This window comes from Meles meles, chromosome 5, assembly GCF_922984935.1.
Source record: "Meles meles chromosome 5, mMelMel3.1 paternal haplotype, whole genome shotgun sequence".
Lineage (NCBI taxonomy): Eukaryota > Metazoa > Chordata > Mammalia > Carnivora > Mustelidae > Meles > Meles meles.
In genome coordinates this window covers 24,417,329-24,440,456 of record NC_060070.1, presented here as the reverse complement: position 1 = coordinate 24,440,456, position 23,128 = coordinate 24,417,329, and the positions used below count along the sequence as shown (strand labels likewise).

The window sequence follows — 23,128 nt, the reverse complement described above, 5'->3', positions numbered from 1 at the left end:
CAACTCAATAATAAAAAGACAAAACATTCTATTAAGCGGGCAAAGGATCTGAAAAAAGTATTTCTCCACAGAAGATATATAAATGACCAATAAGTACACGGAAAGATGATTAACATCACCAGCCCTCAGGGAAATGAAAATCAAAACCACACTGACCCCGCACCTCACACATGCTAGGACAGCTATAATAAAGCAGCTAGCTGTAGAGGCACCTGGGCGTCTCCGTGGGCTCAGGTCACGATCTTAGGGTTGTGGGATTAAGCCCCGCATGGAGCTCTGCACTCAGCAGAACTCTGCTTGAGATTCCCTCTCCTCCTGCCCCCAAAGCGTGCACACATACTTGCTCTCTGTCAAGTAAGTCTTAAAAGAAAAAAAAGACAGATACTGGTAAGTGTTGGTAAGAACAGAGAGAAAAGCAGGACTCTCAGACATTGGTGGGACTGTAAAAATGGTACAGCTGCTTTGGAAAACAGTCTGGGAGTTCATCAGAGTTAAACAGTTATCACAGAACCCAGTAAATCCACTCCTATGTATGTATACACTCAAGAGAAGCAGAAACATATGTCCAAAAAACCCTGTACCAGATGTTCACAGCAGCGTTATCTCCAACAGTCAAAAGTAGAAACAACCCGAATGTCTACCAACTGATGAAAGGATAAATTAAATAAATAAATAAAATGCATATACATACAACAGAATATTATTTGGCAACAAAAAGAAATGAACTAGAAAAAAAAAAAAAAGAATGAGTGAATAATGTTAAAAACACCCTCAGTGAAAGAAGCCAGACACATCAGACTACATACTTTATGCTATTTATATGAAATGTCCAGAACAGGCTAGTCCATACAGAAAGTCAATTAGCAGTTGTACAGGCCTGGGTGAGGAGGGGATGAGGGAGAAATTGGTAGTGACTACTAATGGGCATGGGGCTTCTTTTATGGAATGACTAAGTTGTTCTAAAATTGACCGTAAAGATTGTTGTACAACTTTGTGACTATACTAAGAACCAATGAATTTTACTTTAAATGGATGAACTGCATGGCATGTGAATTATATGTCATTGAAGCCGTTATTTTTTCCAGAAGTGAGGTCTACATGCCCCAAATGTTTATTAAACACTCCGGGGCACCACACGCTATGTTAAGCAAAGCCCCAAACCTATCAAGACACTTCTTCCCATCATTCAAAGACAGACAAATACTGCATCATTTCACTTATGTGTGGAATCTAAAAAAAATCAGACTCCTAGGGGCGCCTGGGTGGCTCAGTGGATTAAGCCGCTGCCTTCGGCTCAGGTCATGATCTCAGGGTCCTGGGATCGAGCCCCGCATCGGGCTCTCTGCTCTGCTCTGCAGGGAGCCTGCTTCCTCCTCTCTCTCTGCCTGCCTCTCTGCCTACTTGTGATCTCTCTCTCTCTGTTAAATAAATAAATAAAATCTTTAAAAAAAAAAAAATCAGACTCCTAGCAACAGAGAGTAGCAGATTAGTGGTTGCCAGGCGGTGGGGGATGGGGGAAATCCAGGCTGCTGGTCAAAGGGTACAAACTTCCAGTTATAAAATGTTCTGGGGGTCTAATGTAGAGCATGGTGATTATAGTTAACAATACTGTACTGTACATTTAGAAGGTGCTAAGACAGTAGATCTTAAATGTTCTCATCGCCACCAAAAAAAACCCGGGGGGGGAGGGATAGGGTGATTGGGTTATGGTTATGGACACTGGGGAGGGTATGTGCTATGGTGAGTGCTGTGAATTGTGTAAGAGTGATGATTCACAGACCTCTACCCCTAAAGCAAATAATACATTATGTGTTAATAATAATAAAAAAAAATAACAACTATGTGAAGTGATGGATATATTAACTAAGCTTACTGTGATCATCCTTTCATAATATATACATGTAACAAATCATTATGTTGCATGCCTTAAGCTTACACAGTGTTGTCAATTATATCTCAATAAAGCTGGGACTTCTTCCCTGTGGTCATAAATAATTTCTTGTTACCCAAAATGTTCCCAACTTGTTTTGTACATTTAGATCTTCAAACCATCTATAATTTATATATAGTGAGTTATAAATTTTTATTCCTAAATAGACAGCCAAAATGTTTCAACCCCATTTACTGAATATAAATTATTTTCCCTACTGATTGACAATGTTATTTTTGTTACTAAATTTCCAATAAACATGCAAGTCAGCCCCTAAGTTCTATTACATTCTGCTAATCTATCTGCTTATCTCTAAAGCAATACCAAACTGTTTTAATTACTACAGCCTTAAGACAAACTCTGACGTCTGCAGGTGCTCCGTACATGCTGAAAATAATTTTTGACTCTTCTTGGTGTTCTCTTTGATAATAAAGCTTATATATAAATCTGTAAGTTTATTAAAAAAAAAAAACAACCCACTAAGATTTCTATCAGAGAAGATAATGCTTTACTTTGATCAGGTCTACTGCTAAAATGTCACCTCTAAGTGAGGCCTTCCTTTGACAACTCTAAAAACAGTACTCTCCTGGCACTCCCGACTTCCCTTGGTTTTTGTTTTCTTTTTTTTTTTTTTTTTTTTACAGGTTATATTTATTTATTTGACAGACAGAGATCACAAGAAGGCAGAGAAGCAGGGTGGGGTGGGGTGGGAGGAAGCAGGCTTCCTGCTGAGCAGCGAGCTGGATGCAGGGCTTGATCCCAGAACCCTGAGACCATGACCTGAGCCCAAGGGAGAGGCTTAACCCACTGAGCCACCCAGGTGCCCCAGTTTTTGTTTTCTTTAGAGCATCTGACATACTAGATATCTTACTATTTTTTCTGCTTTCCCATCATTGCCACCCGACTTCCCCAACTGATTATAAGGACTTAAAGTGTTCACAGATCTATCTGTAAGTCAGGGGATATCCAGGATAGCTCTCAAATGTTTACAGAATAAATGAATCTTCAAAAGTGAATATTCCAAACCAAGAATGTAGCATTCCTATTTATTAAGTTCTGCTTTTGTCTTTCAGTAAAGTTTTGAAGTTTTCTTTACATGGGTCTTATATTTCTAGTTTTATTCATAGATATTTTATTCTTTGATATTCTTTTGAGCCAACGTTTCTGCTTTACATTTCGATAGAATGCTATGATTTGTGTAATATATCGCTCTTCTATCCAGCCACAGGTAACTGGTTAAGGAAGTTTTCCTTCCATTTCAACTTACACACTTGAGAAATGAGCACAAGCTAGCCTTCACCTGCTTCAGGGCTCCAACACACCAACTTCTGATGTCCTTCTGACACCGGGCTGAAATCAGGGTCATTAGAATGAGACCTTGCCTTGCCTTAATTTTTTTTGCAGCCAAAGCCACTAAATTTTAAGAGAAGATAACTTTACCAAGGTATACAGCAGTGTTTTTAAATTGCATGTAGCAACCAATGAGACCATGGCCATCATTTGAAAAGCTAAGCTGAACAATATCAGCACATATCACAGGAAAGTACTGGTTTATGAAAACTCTGGCTATATGTACATGTGTGATGATGAAAAAGTGTATTACGGGGCGCCTGGGTGGCTCAGTTGGTTAAGCAGCTGCCTTTGGCTCAGGTCATGATCCCAGTGTCCTGGAGATCGAGTCCCACATCTGGCTCCTTGCTCGGCAGGGAGCCTGCTTCTCTCTCTGCCCACTGTTCTGTGCCTGTGCTTGCTCTCTCTCTCTGACAAATAACAAATAAAGTCTTTAAAAAAAAAAAAAAGAAAAAGTGTATTATGAATCAGTAAAAGAAAAAGAACTGCAAATACAACGATATATGAGATGTACTGAGGAAGAGAAACTTAGGAAGGTGTAGGGAAGGGGGGGGCAAGACTGAAGAGGAAGGTGAGGGAAAGGAAGGAAGTAAAAGCAAGAGTTCTGAGAAGTAAGTGTTGGCCAAGCGTGAGTCAGTAAAGGCCTCAACTGGGCCATTAAAGTAGACAAGGGAAGAATGAGTTTTAAGGAAAAATTACAGCCTTCCCCCATCTCCCACAAATTAGAGGAAATTGAATAGAAAAAAAGAAATTATACTTGCTTTTACTCCCTTCATTCAAGGTAAGTTTTCTGAAACATCAAAATTCAGAGTCTTTGGCTTTAAAGTCCCATTACAAATAGTTCTTACCTTGCTCTCTCTTTCTAATTCACTTCGCAGCCATTCAAAGTCACTGTATCTTCTTCTAACGGTAGATTCCTTCAGCTTGAAAATGGGCAGATTTGTCTGAAATTAAAAAAAAAAAATTATTCCTAAGTTGAAGGATGGGATAGGGACTTCAAAAACAGCTGGGGTGAGGAATCTGTTTGTCAAACTGATAATATGGCAAGCCCTTAAGAAAATCATGAAGATGACATTTTACCTCTAACAAAATACAACTTGGCTAAACATAAACAAGTGTATTATTTACGCTGGAGTACAATTTTTAAAAACGCACGTCTGCATATATGCTTTAGAAGGTCATTCTGCCTGAGGTCAGTTACATAAATAGAGGGCATTTTTCCTATTTTGGTGAGCAGTAGAAATGTCAAGTGGACAGGGGTGGGATAAAGCTCGTTCCGATGGCTGTCCAGTTTAGACAGTACTGTACCGTACAATGCTCACAGGAGGGAAGAGACCTTAACTACTTTGACATGATATACAAAGTATTTTATTGTGATGACTGGATGAGATGTTTCACAATGAAAGAAATGAATAAAGGATAATGCTTAATGGTCTTCTAAAAAAATGCGAGAAACTAGCAGGGGAAGAGTACAAAGTCTGCACTATTACTACTAGTAGGAAATCAGGAGTCACACACATTAGATCAAGTTCATAGATCCACAGCTTTATAGGTTGAGGGCAAGTTTAAGAACTGAAAACATAATGCCCAGAACTCTGAGGTTACGCTGGAATGGAGACTGCTCTTTACAAGACTGCAAGGACCACTTATGTCTGCTTCTAAAAGTAGTAAGAAAGATTTCTATTATCTTTTACTGATCCCTAGAAAAAGAGAAAATATACCACCAAACCCACTTTAAAATGACTCATGATTAAGGACTATTAGCAGAAGCAGTATACCACCATGACTTTTTTAGCAAGAACAGAATTTAAAGTGCACATAATATCACAAAGTTTATAGGGGACAGAAATGATCTAAAATAATGCCATACCATACTGAAAATGCTATTTAATACTATATACTCATGGGTTATACTTTGTCTCTAATTTGATCTTTGTACTTGTAGAACAGCAAACCATTTTACAGCTGAAAAGAAAAGTTAAGTGTCCCCAGAAGAGACATCATCCATCATGTAAACCTTACTCTTCAGAAAATGTCGATCATTTGTTAAACTTAATGCCACTGATAAATAACTGTCATTCAGCACAAGAAAAGTTTTTTATTCAGGGCCTCAAACCCATTTTGTAGTAGATTTCAGCTTTTTCCAAAGTGTATTAACTTCTCCATGCTGTATACCTTACAGCTTGGAATCTTCTACAGATGCCACTGGGCCTAACACTGGATAGGTTTCAAGCGTGAAACCAAATCTCACAAGAGGTTTAAAAGCACTTGGATTTTCTTTCCCAGGTAACCACAACATTTGTTCATTGTATTAATGACTAAGAGCAAAACTGCACCTAACAAGACTCTTATTATACTAAAAGTCAAGCTTATATTTAGAGATGCTGGCTTGCTGTGTACAGAAGGGTATTCTCATTCCCCACAAGGAATAAAATTAGGTCCCCTGGGGAGCAGGATGATAATTCCCAGAAAGAAAGCACTGGATTATTTCTCTCTAATTTCACCCATTGGCTTTTTAACCAAGTTCACCCTTCCGCATTAAAATATTAAGTCTTTGTAAGTGTCTAAAGATAGAAAGGCTTTTATAGAATTGAGTGTTTTCTGCAGGTGAGATTTTACATTTTGAATTCCCTCCTCTCAAATTACTTTACAAAAGGGATTAGCTGCTCTCTTTATTCAATACGTTAAGATCAAGCTTGTGAAAAGAGTTCCCTGCGAATTTTCATACTTCTGGGTACGGAAGTCCATAAAGTTAATCTCTGAAACAACATATCAAGCTTACAGGTACAATGTTGAGGGAAGAGTGCCAATTCAGCTCATTTTACCTTCCATTTTCCCTTCTGAACTTTCGACACAATCATGATTATATCTGATTCACTTTAAGAGAAGGGGAGTGGGAAGGAGAAAAAGTCCGTTCCATTCTACGATTAGCTAGTAAATTTTTAGATTATACATAAAAAGGGGTCACAGTTAAAGAAAATTCTTCTATTTAGTCTGCTCAGCTGGCTATGCTTTCTCTTTACATGAGGACTGCTTTAAAGTTTTGATAAAGTCACATCATGTAATTCTTTTTTTTTTTTTTTAAAGATTTTTTATTTATTTATTTGACAGCGCGCGCGCGAGAGAGATCACAAGTAGGCAGAGAGGCAGGCAGAGAGAGAGAGAGAGGGAAGCAGGCTCCCTGCCGAGCAGAGTGCCCGATGCGGGACTCGATCCCAGGACCCTGAGATCATGACCTGAGCCGAAGGCAGCGGCTTAACCCACTGAGCCACCCAGGCGCCCCACATCATGTAATTCTTAATATTACTTACCCATTACATTTGGAGTGGCAAGGTTGCCTGTTAACTTCCTCCTGATCAACACAACTTGATCAAAATAAAAATGAAAAAACATGGAGGTGTTTTTGTTAAACCACTGTTGATTATAAACTCTTGATCAGTCACTTTCAACTTATTTAACCCTCATAAAATGCTCCATTTTGTTTTTCTAAATAGAGAAGAGTGAGGGTGATTACTTTTTTTTTTTTTTTTTTACTACAGGTTTAGGAGGATTCAACTATTTTTACAATTTGGGAACATTTATAAAAGGGCTAGTGCTAGGTAAGTTGAGGAAATGTAAAGACTGAGATGGAGCCCTAACCCTTTGAAGCTTATACTAGGGAGGTTAAAGAATAAGTATACAAAAAATTTAAATTTATGTGGTTAAAAATACCATACACCATAAACAAAAACAAAGCTGAAAGACCAAGAACAAATTGTATATAAATATTTGCAACATAAAACAAAGGGTAATTGTATCAAAATGTAAAGAACTTAGAGACAATTAAGGAAAAGATGAATAAGCTGACAAAAGAGGCAGAACATAGAAAGACTAAAGGCCAATAACGTTCAACCAACTTCACTCCCACAAGAAATGCTAGTTTAAACAGTAAGATCCCATTTTCATCAGACTGGCAGGTATTACATTTTAATACCTCGTGATGGTGAGGAGACAGACGGATGGACAGACACCTGAAAAATCTGGCTGACTGGTGCAACTTGTAAGGAGGGCATTTTGGTAACATCTATCACTCTTTCAAATGCATAGATCTTAAAAATAAGATGAAGACAGGGAGGCAAACCATAAGAGACTCTTAACTGTAGGAAACAAAAGGAGGGAGGGCTCCGGGAGGGGAGAAGGGTTGACTATGGGGTAACTGGGGGATGGGCATTAAGGAGGGCCCTTGATGGAATGAGCACTGGGTGTTATATGCAAACGATGAATTATTAAATTCTACCCCTGAAACTAAAAATAATAAAATAATCCTCTAAGCCAACAGTTCCACTAGGAATTAATCCTACAAATATTTCCACATATATAAAAAGATACCAGTATTATATCATAATTCTCTATCTCAGTAGTTTACTTAAGCATTGTCCATGTGATAATAAACAAAATCTAATAAAACTGTTACAAACATAAATGAAACATTATACAGCTTTTACAAACTAAAATTCAGCCACAGGCTGATCAGAAAGCCTGAGATGGGGGCGCCTGGGTGGCTCAGTGGGTTGAAGCCTCTGCCTTCGGCTGGGGGCGTGATCCCAGGGTCCTGGGATCAAGCCCCACATCAGGTTCTCTGCTCAGCAGGGAGCCTGCTTCCTCCTCTCTCTCTCTGCCTGCCTCTCTGTCTACTTGTGATCTCTGTCTGTCAAATAAATAAATAAAATCTTAAAAAAAAGAAAGAAAGAAAGCCTGAGATGTATTGAACAGAGTTTAAGAGCATGTGACCTTTTTTTTTCTTTCTTTTTTTTTGAGTATGTGACTCTTGATCTCAATGTAATGAATTCAAGTCCCATGTTGGGGGCAGAGATTACATGAAAAAGTAAAATCTTTAAAAAAAAGTTTCCTAACAGTCCATACAGTATGATACCATTTTATGATATACCATTTGTGTAATTAAAGCATAAGGGAATTGATACTGATTTGGCCAATATTCTCTTAACACATGGAGTAAGCCACACTGTACGAAGACCTTGGAAACAGTTAAGTAGTGTGAGCTACATGCTGAGTACACTAAAGCGTAGGTCATGGGAAAACTGAAAAGGTTAAACTGTGCCCTGAGTATCTGGCTAAGTAAGGTGTGTCTCTGTGAGCATCAGGACTTAATAAACATCTCTGAACAGGAAAATAACTCTGAAATAGAAAAACAGAAGAGAGAAGTTGCCACAGAACTGGACAGATTAGCTCCATGTTTGTGCATGAGGGGCCTAAGAACGGGTGCCTATCCTAAGTTGGTTCTGTTCTCATCACAAGAAAGAAAATTTTTTTGTGACTATGTATGGTAGGAGATGTTAACTAGACTTACTGTGATCATTTCACAAAGTATGCAAATATGGGATCATTCATTATGCTGTACTTCTGAAACTAATGTAATTGTCAATTATTATTATATATATTTTTTTTTTTAGTTTTCTTTAGTTAGGTAACTTTCCACCCAACATGGGGCCCAAACTAACAACTCTGAGACCGAGTCACTAACTCTTCTGACTGAGCCAGGCAGGTGCCCCATGTCAATTATATCTTAAACAAACAAGCAAAAAAGAACAGCTGTTCTAGCCACTTCTAAGGTTTATCCGGCTTGAAGAAAATGCACAAGAGCCAGACTACTGAGGCAAATTAAAGCAAAAGTTCCTAGTAGATTTTACTTTAGATTTCATTTAAAAATGCTTTACAGACTTATCCAGAGAGAAATAAAGTGGTGAATTCTGAAATTAAATGTAAATCAGACTTCAATATGGTTAACTTATTTAAATGACTAAAACTCTGAAACTTCCAAAAGGCAACATTTAGTGTTCTCTCATCCTGACATTCGTATCTCCCCCATACTTATTCTAACGTGCTCAGACTGAGCATAAACTAGAAGCCACTATTTTCTGCCAGCTACTATTATTTTACCTATAAAACCACAGTATTTTATTTGTAGGAACAGTGATCAGAGACATGTAACATCAGAGACAAGTAAAATAAAGTCCATCATCAGGCAAGAACCATAAACTAAGCCATAATCTTCATTTATGTGCATAGGTACTTATTACTAGTAAATGCTGAAGGTAAGTTTGAGTAACCTTGGTCTTTCTTTTTTTTTAATTAAATTAAATTAAATTTATTTGACAGAGAGAGAGATCACAAGTAGGCAGAGAGGCAGGCAGAGAAAGAGAGAGGGGGAAGCAGGCTCCCCGCTGAGCAGAGAGCCCGATGCGGGGCTCGATCCCAGTACCCTGAGATCATGACCTGAGCTGAAGGCAGAGGCTTAACCCACTGAGCCACCCAGGCACCCAACCTTGGTCTTTTCAATAGCATCCTGTGCTACTGAAACTGTGAAAGTTGTACAACTTGTTTCATTATAAATCTGAAGCAAAGACAGAGGCTCCTACAAACACATCAACTATTCCTATAGCATCTATATAAGAAACCCAGTATTAATAATAATTTGAAGCTATGTCAGGGCTATGGCCCAAACTTTACATTTAAAAAGCAAAGAATTATAATTATCTGCCTCTTTAAAAGCTAAGCAAGTTGCCAGGAATTCATTAAGTCTGTAAAAACAATTTTATACATCAGGGAATTTGGGAGGCTCAGTTGGTTAAGCGTCTGCCTTCAGCTCAGGTCGTGATTCCAGGATCCTGGGATTGAGCCCTGAGTCAGGCTCCCTGCTCTGCAAGGAATCAGCTTCTCCTTCTCCCTCTGCCACTGTTCATGATCTCTCTCTCTAATAAATAAATAAAATCTAAAAACAACAACAACAACAACAACACCCCACCATTCCAAAATATACCTTTTTAATTATTACAACCCAAATACTAGTTAATGTGTCAGCACTACTTATTGACACTTTTGGGGGGCACCTGGGTGGCTCAGTTGGTTAAGCATCCAACTCTTGGTTTCAGCTCAGATCAAGACCTCACGGTCATGAGATCAAGCCCCCTAGTGGGGCTCAGTGCTCAGTGCAGAGTTTTCTTAAAACTCTCCCTCTGCTCCTCCCCACCACTCTCTCTAAAATAATTAAAATAAATAAATAGACAGATAAATAAATAAATAAATGGTGCAATGTTAAGAAGTCAGAGAAAAAGAGACAAACCAAAATCGCTACTCTGTATCTTACCACTATTAAAATCAACATCAGTAGTTTTTTTTTTTTTTAAGTTTTTTTTTTTATTTCAGAGACAGAGAGAGAGAGAACATGAACGGGGGAGTGGGGAGACTCCCACTGAGCAGGGAGCCCAATGTGGGGCTCGATCCTGGGACTCCAGGATCATGACCTGAGCAGAAGGCAGACGTTTAGCCAACTGAGCCACCCATATGCCCAGATATCAGTGGTTCCTAAACCCAGTTATGCTTCAGAATTACCTAGGTACCTTGAAACAATTTCTTAAATGGAAGTATAACATATGAGCAAATAACAGGGTATAGCTTGGTTAAGTTTTCAGATGGTAGCAATCTGGGCAGTCTTTATAATCAAACAAACAAAAACAGTCTTGAAGCCTGCCTCAGAGCAACTAGATCAGTTTCTAGGGGAATGAACCTTTCAAAGATTTAACTTATTTTTTTAAAGATTTTATTTATTTCACAGAGAGAGCGCATGCGACCACAAGCAGGGTGAACGGCAGGCAGAGGGACAAGCAGGCTCCCCAGAAAGCAGGGAGCCCAATGCAGGGCTCGATCCCAAGGCCCTGGGATCACGACTGGCACCGAAGGCAGATGCCTAACTGACTGAGCCACCCAGGCGCCCCACGATTTCAATTATTTTAGAGAAAAAGAGAGAGGGCAAGTTCAAGGAGAGGCAGAGGGGAGGGAGAAGGACAAGGAGACTCCACACTGAGTGCCGAAGCAGGACACAGGGTTTGGTTCCCCAACCACAAGATCATGATCTAAGCTGAAATCAAGAGACCAATGCTGAACTGACTGAGCTACCCAGGAGCCTTGGGAATGAGCCTTTTAAAAAGGTTCCCCAGATGATTAGTACACAAGTTTAGAAACTATTAACTATAACATGTATGACTGGTTCAAATAATCACCCAACAAGTAGCTAAACCAGTGCTCAGATGGAAATCCACAGCTGTAAATGTCTACATTAAAAAAGATGAAATATCTCAAATGAGTAATCCTCCACCTTAAGAAACTAGAAGAACAAACTAAAAACAAGTAGAAGAAAGGAAATAATAAAGATCAGAGTGGAAATACATGAAACAGAGAATAGAAAAACAGAGAAAATATAATGAAAAGCATTCAGGGGCACCTGGGTGGCTCAGTGGCTGAGCGTCTGCTTTTGGTTTGGGTCATGATCCCAGGGTCCTTGGATCAAGCCCTGCATCAGGCTCCCTGCTCAGCGGGGAGTTGGCTTCTCCCTCTGGCCCTCACCCCGCTTCTGCACACTCTCTCAAATAAATAAAAATCTTAAAAAAAAATAAATAAAAGCATTCAATGCTTCAAATAAAGAAATGAAATTTTAATCAAATTTAAGATTTTAATATTTTGTTTTACAAAACTTTATAGTACTCATACTATTCCTTCTGCAGTCAAAGAAAATTAAAGTCAGTAACCCTACTCTTTCTCAGTCTGTCAAATCTCACAGTATCTCACATTCAGTATAAAAGTACATACTTTATGATATTCTATATTACAACAGTGGTTAAGAGCTCAGTCTCTGTCTAGGTTCAAATTCCAGCACAGTCACTTAGCTGTATGACTTGGGCTAGTTAATCTATTTTTTAAATTTGCTCGTCTATAAACTGAGGATAACAGTATGAGGGTATATAAAAATAAATGATTTAGAAGTTGAACTAGCCCAGATAATTTCTTTTCTACTGCTTGGGAAATCATTCAAGGGATAAATATTTTGAAATAAATTCGATATGTGATTCTTGAAGGCCATGTTCTTATAACCCTATCTCGTAGAGCTGTTGTAATGATGAAATGAGGTATTAAATATAAACATGCTAGAACCATACATAGCACCCAACTGCAAAGTCTAAGTTGCTTTTCTTACATCACCCCTTTTGTATCAGCAAAAAGTTCTACTATTACAATACTCTCCTTTACCTTTAACCAACTGTTGTTACTGTTACATTTGCTTTTTTTTTTTTTTTAAGATTTTATTTATTTATTTGACAGAGATCACAAGTAGGCAGAGAGGCAGGCAGAGAGAGGGGGGGAAGCAGGCTCCCCGCCAAGCAGAGAGCCCAATGTGGGGCTCGATCCCAGAACCCTGGGATCATGACCTGAGCCGAAGGCAGAGGCTTTAACCCTCTGAGCCACCCAGGCGCCCCTACATTTGCTTTCTTAATCTTCTGCAGCAGTTATTTCTGCGGAACCATTTGAGAGTAAACTGCAGACACCATAATCCGTTACCACTAAGCACTTTGGTGTGCATTCCCTAAGAACATTCTCTTATTTTACCACAGAACAAGGACCAAATACAGAACATTAACACTGATGTACAGTCCGTATTCAACTTTAACAGTCGTCCCTTTAAGACTTTTTAAAAACTGGAATCCAATTAAGAATCAAGCTCTGCCTTGTTGTATCTTTGATCTTCAATTTAGAACACTCTTCCTGATGTTTTGCCATTCAAGACGCTGACAATTTTAAACACTGAAGGCCAGATATTTGATATACGTTATACATTCGAGTTTGTCTGTTTCTTCTTAACCAGCTGCATGTCCTGCATTTCAGCAGGAATGTTCCTAATGGCTGGGATGCTGAATCTGTCTCAGCGCATCACATCAGAAAGACATGATGTCAGTTTGTCCTGTTACTCGATCACCTGATTAAGGTTAAGTTAGCCAGATTTCTCCAATGTAAAGTTACCTTTTTCCCTTCTTTACAGTAAGTCTTTTTCTTATTCTTGTACTTGCCGTTATAATAAAATTTAGTGCCATTTGGAATTTATCCACCTAAATTTAAAGCTTAAGAACTGTCAGAGCATAAAATGAATTCTGCTTCTTGGAGAAATTCACATTTTTAGGTGAAGTTATATGCCTGACTTTAACCATGAGGAGATGAGCTTACTGGACTACCAAACAATAGCGCCAACATACAGGTATGTTAAGGACATTTGGTTCACAATTTGACTTAGTGATCAGATTCAGAAGAGGACTGATAGTCTATTTGGCTAAAATGAAGCCTCAAGAGAATATTTGTACTTGCCTCAGGAGAAATTCAGGGCGATTCTCAAGCTTCTGTGTATCTTGTTTTTTCAATTGCAAGAGGAAAATGCATTTTGCAGAGCATATGAAAAGGTAACGGACTAATTATACAAGAACCTGGTATATTCAGAAAACTCGGAAAAGAGTGTAAGACTAAAAACTTGAAGAAAGCTATTCAGTATTGTCTTTTATGTTATAATAATATACCAGAAACAAAGCTCCGAAGGGATGAAACGTGATGTCTGTACGCCTGTACTGCACGACTGCTATCTAGCGGTGAGCACGGCATAACCTACAGACACGCTCAGTCATGAAGCCGTACACCTGAAACTAACACAACACTGCTGCAACCGCACGCAAATGTAAAAAATTTTAAACCCTACCATTTATATAAAAGAGAAACCAGCCATGTCCCAGAAGGTATTACTAATGACACGGAGTAAAATCGTCAGAAATCCAAACAGATACTACACACTATAGAGCAGAGTTTTGAAACCATGGTACAGACCACTATTTTAGAAAATAAGTGCTCCCTTCACATGTAAGCAGAGGAAACTGTCACTTCTCCAAACTTCTCCAAAACTGAACTGAACTGAACTGAAACTTCTCCAAAAACCTGCGGCTGACACGCTTCCACAGGCTGACCTATTAAAGTCAGCAGCTCACAGATACCCTATATGTAACCTGATGATCACTGATCGCCGAAGAGAAAACCAAGCCTCAAAATGTGATCACATGAATATAGCTTAACAATAGATATTAGAAAAATGTTTACTAGGTGTTTCTAGTATTTCTTCTGATAGTGTCATGTATACATTTGAGAAAAGAGACTGGCAACAACATCAAAAGTATACTCAATAGACCATACTCTATTTAACCAATCCTAAGAGATGTAAATGGATGCCTCACTCCTGTTCTCATTAAACGGCTGCATTTCTCCAAATATCTACATCTAGAGATAAAGGATAAGCTGAGACGTGCTTAAGCTATTACCTCCCCCGTCAGTACTTTTGATACTTGTTTTACCCCATCTGGAACAGCATGAATAACTGCAGATATGGTTTATAACCTAGATGAACTCTAAATATGGCTGGGGAGAAGTCATTTAAGTGAAGAATAAGCTTTTTAGTCCAGAGAACCTTTGAAATGTAGATTGTCAGTAAGCCAAGGTATTTAGTTTAGTTTCTTTCTTTAAAAAAAAAAAAGGACATGGCTTTCCAGTGATACAATTTCCCATTATTTTAAAAGAAGTATCCTTTTTTTTTAATTGAAGTATAGCTGACATCCAGTATGATATTAGTTTCAGGTGTACCACCTGAAAGAAATATCCTTTACAGCATAATATCCAAAACAGTGGAGAAGAAATTATCTAGACTGCTTTAATGCGTAAGTCAAGTAATTCCATATACTTTTCCTACTTTGACCATATTCTTCATTTGTGAATTGGCAACAAGACTCATTTGTGAGCCCATGAAAAGTTTTTGCCTTTAAGGAAACCGCAGTAATAATTCTACTGTAAAAGAAAAACTGGTTCCTAATAGTTCATGAACATTTATATCATCCCATATATAGGCTTCTGAAAGAAAACTGCTTATTAATAGTCTGTGACCTTTTGTGAACTATTTTAAAAGTGCAAAACTATTTTCTGTATCTTCCTAACTTGCCTCATGGTGAGAACTGTCTCAAGCTTTGTAAACACCCCCATTTCCACATATCCCAAGTGCCACAACCTACGGAATCTCATTCGCGTTAGTCTGAGGTGGAACCCGAACATCGGGGTTTTTAAGCAATTTTAAGGGGCAGCCAGGGTTGAGAATCACTGCCCCAGAACCCCTGCCCTAGACCTACTGTGAGACAGGGAAGGGGAGCTAAGGAATCTGCATGATGACCCCGTCATTTAGCCTTTTAGCCTTTAGTCTTTTAGTCTTTAGCCAAGATAATTACAGGCCATGATATTTTACCTCTTCAAGGATAGTGACTTGTAACTAACTCTTATGACACTAACTGGAAATGGGATGCAAAGTCATTGTAGGTAAAACTGTAACGGGGAAACCAGCGGAAGAATATTAGTTAAGAACCTACTCAGTAAGTGTATTCTAAACTTCTATATACGCAGTATCAGGCACATGCGGACTACAGGGATCTAAACAGGATCTCCCCATCAAGAACTATGCATGGCATGAAGCTGGAGGGTGGGAGGGATTAAAGAAGTAGAGTAGAAATAAAATCATCTAAGGGGCACCTGGCTGGCTCAGTGTGTGGAACATGCAACTCTAAATCCTGGGGTGGTGAGTTCAAGCTCCAAGCTGGGTGCAGCTTCCTCAAAAATTTAAAAATCTTAAAAAATATATATACATATGAAAAACACATTAGGTTAACTTTGCATGATAGGCTCATATAAAGTATCCTTACAATTCAAAAAATTAGAACAGTAATATACATTCCTTTCTAGATATATTTCATTTTGATACATATCCTTTCAGACTTCTATATATACAACTTCTATTTTTATTAAATGTTAGGAGAGTCTCATTTGTATCATTAACAGGATCATAGACAGATGCTATCTACATGAGAGGTGGTTCAATACAATGATTAAGCACACAGTTCGGGAACCAGACAATCTGGTTTTAATCCCAACTCCTGCATTAACCAGCTACCTCACCCTTGGCAAAATGCTATGGAAGAGAGAGTTAGATGAAGCATTAATACAGATCCAGGGAATTTATATACTTCCCTTAAGACAAACCCGGAAGGTGAAATTACTGAGCCAAAGGCTATGAATGCTAATGCTTCACAATGGCCTCAAAGGAGGCTACTTCACTAGACTGAGGGGGTCTGGAACTGGAGCAGGCGGTTACTTTGGATACCTGCAGTAAATCATGCTTTCTGTATCCTTTCCCCTATCGACTTGGCCATGTAAGCACCTTTGATGAATGGTACATTACCAAGTATTTGTGAATTGAGGTTTGTCCTCTTGGAGTATCTGTTCATGAAAAGACATTCTCTCTTGGAACCCAGACACTATTCCGTTAGAAGTCTAGCTATTCACATGAAGGAGAACTCAGGACCTGATCAACAGCCCCAGCTGAACTCCCAGTTGGTGCCAGCACCAACTAGCCAGCCAGCCATATGGCTGAATCATCTTGGAAATAAATCCTCCAGCCCCAGTCAAGGTGCTCCGGCAGATATCAAAGAAAACACAGATAAACAGTTCCTTTTAAGACCTGACCAGACGGCTGAATTGTGATAAAGTGAATGTTAGTTGTTTTAAGACACCAACTTTTGGGGTTGTCTATTACATAGTAACAGATAACTGAATGAGTAACCTGACTTTGGTAGAATTATGCTCAACAAAAAGCACACTGAGAGGACACCATTTCATATATAAAAACATGGTACTTAGTAAGCGTATAGACTTCTTTATTTTTAACACTTTGCTCTTGACTTTTGCTTCCTTATTACCTCCTATGTTCTGAACAGCCGAGGTTCCCAGAAAATCTAAAACAGTTCATTGATTATGGATTATTTAATTATGGAAGTGTTTTTCCATAATTTAAGCAGGTGATAAAATGAACTGAAAATTTTCTACTCTAAACAAAAGCAAGGTCTTAAAATAAGCTGTAATTTAAGTTGCTTTCTCTGCACTAACGTGATAAATCTCTAAGAATAGAGTATGCAATAACTGGCCACCTACATTATAAAAGAATGAAACCGACGTGTTTCTTCAAAGTATGAAATAGTACCTGGGACGTGAAAATAAGAGGGTACTTACCAAGTCTTAATTATTTAAGACCTGTGTAATGCTTCTGTTAATAATGTCTCTTCTCTTCTTGTGAGAGTGACTAGCTATAATAAGACCACCAATGACATTAAATACTATATGAACGAGACTGGCAGCAGTGTATTTAAATACTTCATTCCTTCCATAAAGCCCCACAAAGAGTGATTATTGCTCCTATAACCCAAAAGTACTCAAATCACTCACACAAAATCCTTTTATTAGACACAGTAAGTAACTCTCTTAAGAACCCCCATAATAAACCGCTGGAAAAAGCACAGGTCACAAGTTATAACCTGTCATCAAAGATTTCAATACATTAATAATTAAGTCAGTAATATTTAAAAAATTTCTTGCCAGCACACTGTCTTTAACTATTAAGTGTTTGCGGTGGGGCTGCAGAGCAGTGTATTCTGGGTTCTGTCCCTCATAATCTAAGTTCACTTCGGAGTACTTAGTCTAGCCTCTTTTCTCCTCATACTTCCCTTCCCTTCCCCTCTCCTCTGAGTTGTAAAGTTTCTAAGAAAAGGAAATCATTCCAGATCCTTCACCTCTAGCCCCCAAACTATCTGGAAGTGTGGTAAATATATTTTAAGTCATGACACTTATAAATATTAATTATGAATCTCATAAGCCACTGATGTTACTTAGAATGCTAAGAACTATACAGAATAAAAGTATTAATTGGGAATCCACCACAAACACTGGCTAAATATACGGACATGGGCCCTGATTGGCAGACTTTATACAGACAAGGATAGACAAGGTTAACGAGAGAGAAATTAAGGATACTAGAACACAATGGGGCAAATTTCTATAAGATGGTACGCAAACTGGGGACTGCATTATTGTAACAGACATGTATGTACAACGTTTTAGGCTTAGAGGCTTTAAGACTCATTAAAATTTTTTCTGAGGCTCCAGGGTGGCTCAGTAGGTTGAGCCTTCAACTCTCGGTTTCTGCTCAGGTCCTAATCTCAGGGTGCTGGGATCAAGCCCTACATCAGGCTCTGTGCTCAGTGGGGAGTCTACTTCTCTTCCTCTGCCCTGTCTCAGCTCTCTCTCTTTCTCTCTCTCAGATAAATAAGTAAATCTTTAAAAAAAAACACACACACACAAAAATCCATTACTTTTAGGGCACCCGGGTGGCTCAGTCATTAAGCATCTATCCTTCGGCTCAGGTCATGATTCCAGGGTCCTCAGATCGAGCTCTGCGTTGGGATCCCTGCCCAGTGGGAAGCCTGCGTCTCCTTCTCCCACTCCCCCTGCTTTTGTTCCCTCTCTTGCTGTGTTTGTCTCTATCAAATAAATCAATAAAATCTTAAAAAAAAAAAAAAAGTTACCTTCCTTCTCTGAGTTGCATCATCTTTAAAATGAAGACATTGTCATTTACCTCAATAATTAAAGAGGAATTTTTATTACTTCAAACATATTATCACTTATTGGCTATAGGACAAATATCATGGCACATTTTTTTCAAATTTTTACATAAATTCTAGTTAGGTAACATACAGTCCAATATTGGTTTCAGGAGCAGATCAGTGATTCATCATTTACATAGAACACCTACTGCTCATCATAACAAGTGCCCTCCTTAATGCCCATCGCCTTTTAGCCCATCCCCCTCCTACCTCCCTCCATCAACCCTCAGTTTGTTCTCTACCTTTAGAGTATCTATGGTTTTCTTCTCTTTTTTTTGTCCCCCTTCCCATATGTTCATCTGTTTTGTTTTTTAAATTCTACATGAGTGAAATCACACAGTATGTCTTTTTCTGACTTATTTTGCTTAGCATGATACACTCTTGCTCCATCCACATAACTGCAAATGGCAAGAGTCCATTCTTTTTGACGGCTAAGTAATATTCCATTGTATGTGTTTGAGTGTGTATGTATGTTTACGTGTGTGTTTGCATACCACTTCTCTATCCATTTATCAGTCTATGGATATTTGGGCTCTCTCCATAGTTTAGCTATTGTAGATAATGCTGCTATAAACACTGGGGTACACGTACCCCTTCAAATCAGTATTTTTGTATCCTTTGGGTAAATACCTAGTAGTGCAATTACTAGATTGTAGTTTCTATTTTTAACTTTTGAGGAACCGCCATACTATTCTCCAGAATGGCTGCACCAGTTTGCTTTCCCCCCAATAGCGCGGGAGGGTTCCCCTTTCTTCACATCTTTGCCAGCACCAGCTGTTTCCTGTATTGTTAATTTTAGCCATTCTGACAGGTGTGAGGTGGTATCTCAATGTGGTTTTGATTTGTACTTCCCTGATGATGAATGATGTTGAGCATTTTTTCACATGTTTGTTAGCCATCAGGATGTCTTCTTTGGAAAACTGTCTACTCATGTCTTCTGCCCATTTCTTAACTGGATTATTTGGGTCTTTTGGGGTTTTTTTTTTTTTTAATTTTATTTATTTGTCAGAGAGAAAGAGAGAGAGAGAGAGCACACAGGCAGGCAGAGGTGGAGAGAGAAGCAGGCTCCCTGCCGAGCAAGGAGACCATGCGGGACTCGATCCCAGGACCCTGGGATCATGACCCGAGCCGAAGGCAGCGGCTTAACCCACTGAGCCACCCAGGCGTCCCGGGTCTTTTGGGGTTTTGAGTTTGGTAAGTTCTTTATATATTTTGGATACTTTATCAGATATGTCATCTGCAAATATCTTCTCCCTATGGAGGCTAGCTTTTAGTTTTTCTTATTTTATTTTTTTTAAAGATCTTATTTATTTGACAGACAGAGATCACAAGTAGGCAGAGAGAGAGGAGGAAGCAGGCTCCCTGCTGAGCAGAGAACCCGATGTGGGGCTCGATCCCAGAACTCTGGGATCATGACCTGAGCCGAAGGCAGAGGTTTTAACCCACTGAGCCACCCAGGTGCCCCATAGCTTTTAGTTTTGATTGATACCTTCACTGTGCAAAAGCTTTCTATCTTGATGAAGTCCCTATAGGAGATGTGCCTAGTAAGAAGTCGCTGTGGCCATCAGAGGTTGCTGCCTGTGTTCGCCACAATTTTGATGGTTTCCTATCTCATATTTAGGTCCTTCATCTATTTTGAATTTATTTTAATGTAAGAAAGTGGGTCTAGTTTCATTCTTCTGTATGTTGCTGTCCAGTTTTCCTAACAGCATATGTTTAAGGAATTGTCTTTTTCCACTGGATATTCTATCTTTTGTCGAAGATTAGTTGACCATATAGCTGTGGGTTCATTTCTGGGTTTTCTATTCTGTTCCACTAATCCACATGCCTGTTTTTGTGCCAGTACCATACTATCTTGATGATGACAGCTCCGTAACACAGCTTAAAGTCCAGAATCATGATGCCTCCAGTTTTGTTTTATCTTTTTTGGGACTGCTTTGGCTGTTTAGTCTTCCACAGTTCCATACAAATTCTTCCATACAAACTGCTCCAGCTCTGTAAAGAATGCTGGTGGTATTTTGACAAGGACTGCACTTAATGTGTAGACTGCTTTGGGCAGTATAGCCACATGTCACATTTTATCCTCTGAAGTTTCATTTTATGGCTGAAGAAACTCAAAAAGCAGAGTGAGGTAACTTGCTTAGGGTCACATGCATACAAATAGGCAGAGAGAGAGAGAGAGAGAGAGAGTTTTTTTTTTCAAGTTCAAAGTTCATGATCCTAAGGCATATTATGGTTACAGTACCTGACCCAAAGCAGCTGTTAAATAAAGCTTTAAAAACCCCACTAAGCACTTAATATCTAAACAACTACTATGTGCAAGAAGCTAAGTAATATTTGATCAAGAGGCCTGTAAAAACATTTAAACATTGCACAGAGTGCTCCGAGCACATAGAAATTAACATTAAAAGCTAACTACTAAAAGCTACTAATATTAGTAAGACTTCTTCAAAATAGAAAACCTCAAAAAAAGATAGAATGCAAAACAGTGAGGGTGGGAGCTGCTGGAATGGTGAAGAGCTAAGTAAAACATCTCTGACTCCCTCGCCCCAAATCAATGATAAAACTAGACAAACATGTCAAAAACCACCCTATCAGGATTCTGAAAATTGGCTGAAGACATAACAAATCGAAAAGCATCTATTCAAGAAAAAAACAGTGAACTTCAGATAAGAGTGGAAGTCTGTGGTGTTTTAACCACCACCCACTAGCTCCGTCACTGGTAGTTTCACCAGTGTGGGACAAAACCAGCGCCATCACTGCTAGAGGGGGTAAGTGATTAAGAGAAAATGGCAGAAAAGTTCCATATGCAGGGGGTACTGTTGAGAACAATAGTGACCTTGGTTGCAAACAACGGAGAAGGCCAAAACTGCCGCAGCCAATGGTTCCACGACTGACTAGGGCAAGAAACAAATGGGTACACCTGACAGAAACTCAGCAGAGATGTCCTGAGAATGGCACAACCACTATGGGCCTTAATAAATTATCCCTGGTGGTCTGAAAGGCTGTGTGCTTGCACAAAGCTGCTGCATGCAGGCCTAGGAAAGACTGGCAAGGACCCTACTCATCTATGTATCCCTGGCTGTAAGGTCTTTCACAGATACGGAAGAGTCATGGTCATGAGAAGACTTGGCACGAACCAGAAGCTGGAACTTGTAAATTGCTTTTGCTTTGATTTCATTCCCAACCTACAAACAAATTCACTGTCAAAGGGCAGAGGCCTTAATGGCTCAACATGCTTACGTAGAACCTCTGACTCAGTCACTGGCTAACCACTAAGCTATGCTAATCCAAGAGTGACCCTTAGGAAACTAGGCTTAAAAAACAAGAACTGGGGGGAAAAATCAGAGATAATGGCTATAGCACACCACAGACTTTGTGCAGGCATGTCCTTAAAAAATATACAGAAATAGAGCCTGTCCTGTGTAGGAGAGGCAGAAGGTGATAGAATTCATCGTCCTGGGATGGAGCCCCGCGTCGGGCTCTCTGCTCCGCGGGGAGCCTGCTTCCTCCTCTCTCTCTGCCTGCCTCTCTGCCTACTTGTGATCTCTCTCTCTGTCAAATAAATAAATAAAAAAAAAATCTTTAAAAAAAAAAAAATCTTTAAAATACATTATCTAAAGGGCGCCTGGGTGGTTCAGTTGGTTAAGTGTCTGACTTCTGCTTGGGTGATGATCTTAGGGTCCTGGGACTGAGCCCCATGTTGGGCTCTGTGCTCAGAGGGGAGTCTGCTTCTTCTTCTCCCTCTGCCCCTCCTCTGTTCGTGTTTGCTCATGCTCACAAATATTTAAAAACAACCCAAAAAAATTGTCTAAAATGTTCAAACAAAAGGTTCCCCTTAACAAAAAAGTATTATGAAACATGCAAAGAAACAGAGAGTGCATTCTACATTCAGGGAAAAAATTGTTTTCAATAGAAAGTAACTCTGAAGAGGCTCAGCTGTTGGACTTAGCTGACAAGGATTCCAAGGATTTCAAAGCTATCATGATAAATATGCTCAAATAACTAAAAGAAATCATGCTTAAAGGATTCAAGGAAAGTATGATGACTCAAGGAACAGAGTACCTCAACAAAAAAAGATTATAAAGAAGACCCAAGTTGGGGCGCCTGGGTGGCTCAGATGGTTAAGCCTCTGCCTTTGGCTCAGGTCATGATCTCAGGGTCCTGAGATCGAGCCCCACATCAGGCTCTCTGCTCAGCAGGGAGCCTGCTTCGCCTTCTCTCTCTGCCTACTTGTGATCTCTCTCTCTCTCTTTCTGTCAAATAAATAAATAAAATCTTTAAAAAAAAAAAAAGAAGACCCAAGTTGGAATTCTGAAGTTGAAAGTGTAAAAACTGGGGCACCAGGCTGGTTCAGTCAGTGGACCTCGCAACTCTTTCTTGTCCTCAGGGTTGTGAGTTCAAGTCCCAGGCTGGGTGTGGAGATTACTTAAAAGTAAAATCTTAAAAATAAAAAAAG

The 23,128-nt window shown here is 39.2% G+C and overlaps 1 protein-coding gene across 1 annotated transcript in view; it reads right to left on the bottom strand.

Annotated features, from left to right (window-relative positions):
* SNX3 (sorting nexin 3) overlaps positions 1 to 23,128 on the bottom strand; it is a 43,642-nt gene that overhangs the window by 4,092 nt on the left and 16,422 nt on the right. Inside the window, exon 2 of the mRNA XM_046006186.1 lies at positions 4,129 to 4,224. Coding sequence (XP_045862142.1) covers positions 4,129 to 4,224 — 96 coding nt within the window. The remainder of the gene's footprint in view (positions 1 to 4,128; positions 4,225 to 23,128) is intronic.